Source organism: Nematolebias whitei, chromosome 15 (genome assembly GCF_014905685.2).
Source record: "Nematolebias whitei isolate Nwh7 chromosome 15, NemWhi1, whole genome shotgun sequence".
Classification (NCBI taxonomy): domain Eukaryota; kingdom Metazoa; phylum Chordata; class Actinopteri; order Cyprinodontiformes; family Rivulidae; genus Nematolebias; species Nematolebias whitei.
Genome location: NC_056512.1, coordinates 35179368 through 35189629, shown reverse-complemented (window position 1 = coordinate 35189629; position 10262 = coordinate 35179368). Strand labels below are relative to the sequence as shown.

General features: G+C 35.4%; 1 protein-coding gene across 1 annotated transcript; it reads right to left on the bottom strand.

The window, feature by feature from the left end:
* Positions 1 to 1517: 1517 nt before the first annotated feature.
* Positions 1518 to 9018, bottom strand: xab2 (XPA binding protein 2). The gene is made up of 19 exons (XM_037689056.1): positions 8871 to 9018; positions 8039 to 8187; positions 7645 to 7768; positions 7325 to 7522; positions 6767 to 6901; positions 6516 to 6680; positions 6038 to 6182; positions 5803 to 5954; positions 5592 to 5711; positions 5357 to 5488; positions 4111 to 4242; positions 3849 to 3962; positions 3512 to 3674; positions 3227 to 3417; positions 2560 to 2682; positions 2286 to 2457; positions 1959 to 2085; positions 1749 to 1852; positions 1518 to 1654 (listed from the first exon to the last, which is right to left on the bottom strand). Exons 1-19 carry the CDS (start codon positions 8904 to 8906, stop codon positions 1593 to 1595), a joined length of 2544 nt encoding a protein of 847 aa, XP_037544984.1. The 5' UTR covers positions 8907 to 9018; the 3' UTR covers positions 1518 to 1592.
* Positions 9019 to 10262: the final 1244 nt, after the last annotated feature.

Here is a 10262-nt window from a genome sequence, read left to right as displayed (position 1 = left end):
CGATAGATACAATGATCACAAAAGAAATGTTAGCACAAAAACACTCCCGCAAATTGAATACACGGCATTTTTTACTTTTGTTGGAGCTTAAGAGTACTTTAATAATTTTTTATTGGTCTGATCCCAGTTTTGAATGGCCAGTTGTTGATATAGAATGACAAATTTAACTCAAAACATGTTTTTGCAGTCTTCAGTATTGGTTGCAGAAAAACTGACTTTGAAAAGCTAATTAAACTAGTACAATGTTCTAGTATTAATTTACCCCTTTATGTTCAGCAATATTGGCCTGTAAAATAAATAATTTTGGCCTCTACTTAAGTTCATATTTATTAACATTCAAATTAGTAGGCGCAAAGCATGTGATAATGCACCAAGATGGTAGTATTTTTAAACACTTGCTCAAAATATTGCAGAACAAAAAAAAAAAAACTATTAAAAAACAAGCTATAATTAAATAATTCAGAATTATGGCATGTTGTAAAAAACAAAAATATAACACTACTCGTTTTAAACTACAATGACAGAGTGAATTTCCATTTGGTTTTAAAATTACTCCTGAACACCCAACTTTGAAAAATAGAAAGCTCAGGAGTTCCACATCACAAGATGCTTAAAATGCAAAATTTCTATATGCAGTCCACTATTTGTAACTTTGTAAAAGGATTAACTCTTAGCTATTTTAATCCAATTATGAAAACACGACGAATCCTAGTCAATTCATTTTGAGATTCAGTTTGTCGTACAATGAGGTGAATATAACAACAAATATGACCAAATGCCTTAAATACTTTTATTGGAAAGTGTTTAAAAACTATCAAATAGATGTATTTCAGATTTGAATGTTTGACTCAGAATCACATTTTATTATTACTGCAGTACTACTAACAGCCTTATAAATGAGAGGTGAGCAATAATGCACTTGTAAGGAAAAACTTCTGTAAGCTCTCCTCCATATCAGCATTTACTCGATTGTTCAAAATCTTATACAATCCTGAATGGTTTAAGTGCACTTGCAAACAACTAAAGGTAAATTTTATCATTATAAAAGTTATATTCTATAGATTAGCAAGTCGTAATTTTAAAAGCATCTTGTGATAATCAACTAATTGACAAGAGCAAAGCCTATATTGTCAACTCAAATTTCAAATACTGTACCTCCAAGCTGAAAAAACTACACCCTCCCCTATATTTTCTAGGACAGAACCTTCAGTGAAAGAAAGATTCTGACATTTCTAAGAGGTATTAAAGCACTGTTACATTTATTTGTTTTATAAAATGTCCCAAAAGTCAAATATCAGGCCTCAGTCGCAGTAAACATGCAGCTGTACATTAATATTCCAAGAAACAAAACTGCTCACTAGCTAAAATATCATCACCCTATTAGTTGAGATTGACTGACACCATGTGGCCAAAACATATCTAATAGCTGGAATACAAAAGTCCATTGGTAAAAATGCTTTCATGTGTTTTTGTTGTTCAATTTGTTTTTGGGTTATTTTATTTTTTTGCCAAAATGATACAACTAAACATTTTTATCTACTGAAGTAATAAAAAAAAAGTCTGAGTCTCTGCTAATTCACATAAAATCTCTTTCAGTCATCTGTGAGCCCTCCAAAGACAGCTGTGGGGACACTCTTCTGCTCAAGCTGCACCTCTGTAAAGATCAAGAACACAAAACAAATGCATTTTCATGACTACAGAAATGTTCAAAGCACTTTTGCTCCACATATACTTTGCCACAAACTCACCCTCTGGTCCTTGTTCATCATCATCTTCATCCTCATCTAGGTTTATTTCATCGGGATTGGCCTGTTTGGAAAGCTCAGCCAACTCACTGCGAGAAGTGTCACTCCTGTGTAAGTAGATCAAAAATATGAGTTTCCTTAGGATGAAGTCCAAATGTATTAAAGGGGAAACCCACTCGTGAACATTTTAACAAATTTTCAAGACCAACAAACCTGACAAACAGAATCTTTTCTTTAGGTTTGGGTTTGTCTTGTTCAGCCTCCGCAGCAAGCTGCTGTGCTTTCTGCTCCAACATCTTCATATCATCAATTCCCATCTGGCCAGGAGCAAGATCTGACACTGATGTCATATAAAATGAATAAACAAATACAGCAACATTTGTTAAAAATAATGATTTTTGTAAAAAAAAACAAAAAAAAACAACAACAAAAAAAAAAAGCCAGAAACAATCAAGAAGTTCAATGGGACTATAGATTGATGAAAATGTTTCATTTACAATATGGGATGGACCTTTCTTTTAATACAGCCCGTTTTCTTACCAGTGCCTGTGGAGCTTGTTGTAGCTTTCAGCATTTGAGAGGACATAAAATTGACCTGGGTGTTGTAGGTAGCCTGAACACTGCGCTTGATCCTTAACATCTCTCTAATGGTGTCCTCATTTCCATGGCGGATCTCAAATTCTTTCCAGGTTTGCCAGAAATGAGCTGTCACCTAAAAGATTGAGTTCACAAATATAACACAAAGCATTAGAAAACGAGCCAAAATGTTTTAATTGAAAGTGTTCTGTTGAAGCAAAGAGGAGAGGTCTCTCACCCTTGGGTCACAGATCTGAGAGCAGTAGGAGTAGATCGCTCTGGCCCTGTCAATCTCACCAAGTTTACTCTCCATGTCTGCAAATCGCAGGCACATCTCCCTTGCATGCTCATCAGGAAGGACCTGGATACAAGTAATTATTTGAACAATTTAGGCATTTCAGAAAACGAAGATAACCAAAGAAATTTAACATTTAAAAGGCGGATTAAACAGATTGCTGTAGCTTTATTAATGAAGAAAACATTAAATTGCTTTAATGTTTTTATAGGGCAAAACAAACAAAAAATAGATAGTGAACATTGCTAATATAAAATATAACCACTGACAACGTGCTAGTGCAAACAAGAAACAATATTGTGACGTACAAATAATTTAACTTGGTTTTAAATATACATTTTTTTTAAGACTTTGTTGCCAGATTATCACTGTAATGGTTTACATGGTAACGTAGGATACTATTATATTTATGTAGCCCCAAATATTTCATAAAGTCTACCACAACAATGGTTAGGCCAGTAACCAGTTTTCAGCAACAAAGGTAAAGAGAAGTAAACAATTTTTTATTTTGTGAATATACAGCTTTATCACAAACTAAATGTGATGAGCAAGAATTTGCAGACTAATAAAACAAGAATTTTTTGTAAATAAAAAGAAACATGTACTCTACCTCAATAGCCTTCTGATAAATTGCTCTGGTATATGTAACTCCATAAATTTCAGCTGCTCTCTTGATGTAGATATTAAACATATGGTGTCTCTCATCAGTTTCCACAGCCTGTGTTGCTCTTTCATAGACAGCCATGGCATGCCGCGCTAATCCGTACTCCTCTTCCAGTTTGGCATACAACAGATAAATGGCTAAAGTGATAAAACAGTGTTTCAGCAGATTTTACAGGTAGGGAGAAAATAACACCACAAAACATCTTAGTGTAACTCTATTAAAAATATTTACTCTTTGCAAACTTAGCAGGGCAGCCATCGAGGGCTTGTTCAAATAAATCCCGAGCTCTCTCCAACTTCTTGCCCCCATAGCGATCAATGAACTTGGTCAGGTAGGTGTTCCAAATGTCATAAACATTTGGCCACTTGAAGAGAGCGATCCCTCGCTCATAAGCCTTAAAAATAAAAAGACAACAATTTCACAAACACGATGTCACCTAAGAGTGATCCCTTGTTCATTTATCTTAAAAAAGGAATTGAAACAAAAATGTACAAGTATACACAAGCAAGCAATGAAGTTTTTTTTTACTGCTATACTTTTAATTGAATTTTGTAAATGAATAGTTTACCTTAAAGCTTTCCTCAAAGTAGTTGTGTTCTTCAAGGAACATGGCATAGTTGATGATGATTTGTGGAGTGGCAATGCGTAGATCAATAATACGGTCGTAAACTGCTTTTGTAGACTGAATTATACATTAAAAAAGAAGAACATAGAGAAAGACTTACTCTCAAAAATCACGGATTTGCGCGTCTGTTTAATTGCATCACATTTACACACACTGGACAACTTTTCTTATTTTCACAAGCAGCTGAAAAACATAATGAACATACCTGGAAAGTGCCAAGACTTTCCTCCAAGTCAGCCAGCATAGACCAGACCTTCAAGGACTTGTATACCCTGTTTTGGACTGGCTCAGATGAATCAAAGTACTCAGCTTTCTTGGATGGGATGGCTGTAGCTTTCTATTATAAATCAAAATATAGACAAACTTACACCTGTATCCACTATAAGAAGTAATGTCACAAAAAGATTTATAAGAAATTTTACTCTGTTTTTATTCATTTTTTGGAGTGGTTTAACCATCTCTGAACAATTACGCTTTCACTTTTTTGTGAATATACTAATGTGTAAGTCTCTTTAAATTATACAATTTCTATGCACTTGATTTGAACACAAATATTTGTGTAAAACTGTTTTCAATAAAGCTACGAACAAACAATATCTTCAACAACAGTTTTTTTTACCAGTTAATATTTGTTAAGATATGCTTTGAAAGTGGTTTCACAAAAGCAAAAAATAAAATAAAATGTTAGTATGGTTGCAATTTCTAAATGCTGCCACTAGATATCCCTATAGCTTTGTGTACACTGTGCGCCTTAATGATGCATTTCCTCTGGTCTTTCTGTCTATGACTCAACCAAAATAAGTTTAAAGAGGATTTGAATTCACAAAACTGATTTAGAAAGGAGGGACAAAACGCTGTCAAAAGAGCTAAAAGTGAGGGACGAACAGGAATGTTTAAATAAATCTTAACAACTTGACAAAGGAGTTTCATGCATTGTGCCATGTAGCACTGAGAAGGTATTTTTAAATTGAACTGAGTATTGATCCTGTTTAAACTTGCATTTTAATGCTGTGCAGTGATTTCTGTGGTAAACCGCTCTAATAAACTGTGACTAGACTATAAAATGTAACTATAACAGAAACACAGTCAACAAATATGCTGCTGTACCACTTTTTATCTTCAAGACTTTGCTTTCCAAAAACGGCTCCAAGATAATATTTCACTATTTTTAATGCCTGTTGTTTTACATTTTCTTTACTTGGGGCTAATACAGACTTATTCTAAACAGAAGTATAAAATATTTATGAATAGGAATCAATGACATACAAATAAGACATTTATAACTAGAAGCACTCCAAGAGCGCACACCCCCACCAAGACTCTTAAGGGCCACTCACGTATTAACATCTTGTGCACTGACAGGCAAACAGACAGACAAACCAACGCTACCAAAAACCTAACCTCCTTGGCGGAGGTAATAATAACCTTAATGTATTTAATATGTGCATTACCCTCAGTATGCGCAATGCCTGATCATAGTTCTCATGGCGAAGCTCCATTTCTCCATATTCACACCACACTGCAGCAAGGTCATCCACTTGCTTGTAGTTCACTTTTGTAGCCTTCTCAAAGATTGTCCGAGCCTGAGTAAAATTCGGGAAATACAGAACGCATCAAAGAATAGAAATACAAATCTGACCCAAAGTTCAAAGAGTTCATACCCAAGGAAAGACTTATGCGACTTACATCATCCAGCTGATCATTTTCTTCATAGAATTTAGCAAAAGAAACCCAGAGAGAATGTGGCTTTCCAGTGGCCTTCATTGGATCTATGGTCTGCACTGCTTCAGTGTATGTGTTGATGATCTGCAGAATATGTTATGCACTGGCTTATTGGTAATGCACTTGAAAATTCAGTGTTAAACATGTATTATTGAAATGTGGCCATAAAACATACATGCCGTGGAGTTCCTTCGTACAGTTTTACGCGTTTGTGCCACTCATGAACATTATGGGGGTTTTGCCTCAGTAGTACACTGTTCAGCAACAGAGGACGACGAGTAATCAGCTGCTCAAAGCGTGCCAGTCTAAGCTCCAAATCTATGTCATCTAGTTAAACAGAAGCAAAAAGTAAGGCACGAGTAAATTTGTGGAAGGAAGATATATTATTACTGTTTTATAAATGCACAAACCTTCCTCCTCTTGTCCCATCTCAGCAGTGGTTTCCATTTTTGCAGCAATCATGCTCTCTTCAAACTGAGCATAACTATCAAACACTTGTGTGAAATCCCTTACAGTTACCACCGTAAGGATGGCTTCCTCATACACATCTCGTGCCTGAAAATAGAGACCAGGAAAAGCTCCAGTTTAATAAACTAGCACATTTACATTTAGATTCAAACAACATAATTTTAAAATAGGTGATTTGAAGCCACATTAGCTGTCAAAATACATTTTTTTAATGCTTGTAATTAAGTTATTTGTATATATTTGTTTTCTAACATAATGTTAACAAAACTGAGTTTCCAATACACCCCTCACCACACACAATTTTTATTATGCATAATTTGTATGAGCCATAAAAAAAATTTAATAAAAAAACTAACAAAAAATAAAGTGTATTTTGACAGCATTTTAGCTTTTCAAAAAAGTTATTCAGAGGAAACACACTTTCTCAAAGTGGCCACTTCTGATGTAATAGTCAGCTAAAGAGCACCAAAGTTTTCCAAGTTGGTCTGTGAAGCGTGTAAGGCCTCCTCGTATGATGGCTCCAACATTTAGAGAGGTCACTTTATCTGGATTTTGAGAAATCAGGTCACATAGCTCATGCCACAGCTAAAAAAAAGGAAAATAAAAACGTGTTTAAAATGGATGCATTACAGTAATACTAAGAAGTACTTGAAATTACACTAAAATCTTACTTGATAATTAGACTTGCCCTCTTTGGACACAAAGCTTTCATCGTTGACAATAGCTGCTAGTCGCAAAGCTGCCTCATCCAAACGGCCAATTGACCGCAAGTATTCAATGTATTCTTCTGCATTTTCTGGAGAAAGCTACAAGGTATAAAGAGGAGACAATACATTTTGACTGATGTCATGAAATTTTCATTTCATATTTTAAGTCGTAAATATAGCCAGCAATCTATTTTTTTGTTTCAACATTGAAGTTTTCTGTACCAAAAACAAATGTGATTTGCTTCTATGTCTTTCTAAATCAGCAACAGAGCATAACATTATATTGTGAAGACCTCTAGAAAAAAAAGGTGATACACACTCAAAACAAAACTAAAAAAATATGAAAACAATGTCACGTTCATGAAAAACTTAGTTCTGAAACGCATAAGGAGGAAAATGCCACACAGTAACTTTCTAAAAAGTATGAATGCAATGTATAATGTTTAAATATTTTAGAGCATTCCTAATGATAGCTGCTGTATAGAACTGGATTTTGGTCAATGCTCTCACCAATGCTCTCACCTTAAGGTATCGCCGATAGACCCGAATTGCTGTCTCAGGTAGGGGCAAGTTGCGGACAAAGCGAAGATACAAAGGCCAGATTCGTGGATGCTGAGTTACTGGTAGAGCTCTCAGTGCACGATCAAATGTTCGCCGACTTCTTGTGATCTTACACTGAGTAACAAGGAACTGGCAGTAATCAATCCATATCCTAGGCATCTAGTTTTGAGGAAAGAATGTTTGGTTAGTTTTAAATATGACTCTGAATGGCCATAAAAATATTTTCTGTAATTTTCCTTTTTGCTTTATGATAAAATTATTGAACAATAAGTCAACATTACCTTGTGCATGAACACCAGAGACCTTTCGTGGCAATTATTGACCTCCTCATAGACTGGTTCGGTTATACATTTTCCTTTAACTTGCTTCCTTCTCTCTCTCAGATAATTGTACCACAACTTATAGCTGTAATCAGATCAGACATTGTTGGCAATTAATTAGAGAGGGACTGAAAGAGAACAAGGAATCTGAACAATGCCATCTATAACAAAATGTAGTATTGTATTCTTTATAAATAAATAAATATGACTTGACTTTAAATTCCAGCTTATCTGCACTCTCAAAATATTGTTGACTGATCATGATGTACTGGTGATATTACAACACTTCTGCCTGTAATCTAAGTCATCAACCTTACAGTTCAGTCAATGTTTATGCTGTTATTGTGTCTCTTACCTTCCAGGCAGTTCCCTCAGAGCTCTCTCATATATCATGTTGAGAGTTGATTTGGGTCCATTCTGTTTAAATTCAATGTAGCGCATCCAACACTTGACAGAGTATGGATTCCTGATAATCTCCTCTTCATAAGGAAGATCATCATCTTCCTAAGGGAAGCCATAGAAAATAACAGGATTAGTTAAATCTAACAGGTCCTCTGGACGGATTCTTCTTTGTTGAAAGTTTTGTCTTTTATCCAAATGACTTTGTCATTCTGAGGAGCTATTGCAAGTATCACTCAGTCCTCTGGGAATAGCAAGTGGCCATCAGGGCACTAACAATATCGGCTGTTGGTCCTCCATGTGAACAACTAGTTTTGGCTGTCACCAGCAAACTCACTATGAGAAGGTGCAGTTTATGACAGAGTTTGTTGTAGCTCCTCAAACTGAAGAAGGATTTTGGATAAAACACGAAACGTTTCAACAAAGAATCCGTCCAGAGGACCTGACTCAACCTTGTTAGATTTACCCACCTGTTTTATTGAGCAAGAATCAGGATAAAATTAGCTAAATATTTTCGATGCAGTGGCGTTTGTAACAGCTAACATTAGCACGTCGGGAGCGCATTACTGAACTAAAATGTTGTATTTCGTATATATTCTTAGAAAGCTAAAATGTTTAACTAAATGATTACTCCAGAACCACAGTTCAAGCATTCATGGAAGACTGATTGTTTGACTACATCTACTACACGAGCTTTCAAGTTGACGAACACTCAACCAGGCTAACATGATATAAGTTAAGGCTTCTTTTCGAAAACACTAAACGATAAACGTTATTGTGTCACTTACAAAGATAACATCCGCTTTCCCGTTTTGTGAAGGCATTCCTTCTTAAAGAAAATACGTTTCCAGTTAAAAACAATGCTAACTTTCGAAACGCTAAGCTAGTTTAAAAACTGAACGTGAAAATCTGAGACTTCCGGTGACGTAACACGTATGCCTCAGAAAACACGCATGCGCAGCATACTGATGTCTGCCACTGGCGCACACTGTAACGTGATCGTAGATAACAGCGCCACTAACTGGTTTTGAGTGTAGATTACAAAAGAGTAAGTAAAAAAACAAACAAACAAAAAAAAAAAAACACATTTTTTTAGGCAGACCTTAATTGGATAACAGAGACCTGAACTTTTTTGTAAAATGAGAAGTCAAACTGTATTTTATTGCAGTTCAACCTCATAAAAGTTTTATAAAAAAATGTCCCAAGACTTTTGATTAACATTTAATTTGGGAAGTTTTTTTTTTTTTTTTTTACTAAAAACCTACTTTTAAAAATCATTACGAGTTCTACAAAACGTCTGTGATTTTTAGCTGTTTTGTCAAACTATAAATTAAACATTTAGGCCTGTGTGTTCCAGCTAGTCTTGATCCTTTTGCTTTTTTCTTTCTTGTAAACTCTCCAATTTTTCTTAGTATTCTATAAAACCAGACCCAGTTTGTATGATTTAGCTGCTTTCCTTCAAAAAACAAAAATGAAATTAAAAAGAAAGGAAGGAAGAATGGATGGATGCATGTATGCATGCATGCATCCATCCATCCATCTTTCTATTTTTCTTTCTTTAGTTGCTTTCTCACCTAAAATGCTTTTAATTCTCAATCTTCGTACATAAAATGTCTCTTTCTTAAATTAGTCACATTGATATTTATATATTATTTTCATCAAAGCAAATTACCCTTAATTCTCAGAGTGTATAGGTATACTGTGTTGCTAACTTTGGCACTGACATTTTTTTTTCCTTTTGGTTGTTCCCTTCTTCAGGGGTCACCACATTGAACTAACTCGCACGAAGATTTGGCGATTGTTTTTATGATGGATGCCCTTCCTGACGCAACCACAGACCACTGAGTTATTCCTCTGTGTGGAGCAGAGAGCTGCCATCTAGGGTGCCCAGGGGAGCAGATGATGGGGATTAAGGGCCTTGCTCAAGGGCCCCGAGTGGGGCAAATGAGGGTGGAGGCAGGTGTGTTTCATCTTTTCCACCCAGATTTTCTAAAAATGTTGTTGGTCTGGGGAGTTTAGCCAGTGGCCTTCTGATCACAGGTCCACCTTCTCTAACCTCTGCACCACCACTACCCCTGGCACTGACATTAACAAATTAAAATAAAAATGAAAATAAAGACTTGAGTGAAAACAGTAATAACAGATGTCTTTCAAAACTATCATGATCTGGGCCTCGACCG

Coding starts and splice junctions, on each gene's coding strand:
- xab2 (XM_037689056.1), bottom strand. CDS start 8,906: ATGCCTTCACAAAACGGGAAAGCGGATGTTATCTTT. Junction 7,523..7,644: donor CTCTGGTGTTCATGCACAAG/GTAATGTTGACT, acceptor CCTCAAAACTAG/ATGCCTAGGATATGGATTGA. Junction 5,955..6,037: donor GATGGGACAAGAGGAGGAAG/GTTTGTGCATTT, acceptor CTGTTTAACTAG/ATGACATAGATTTGGAGCTT.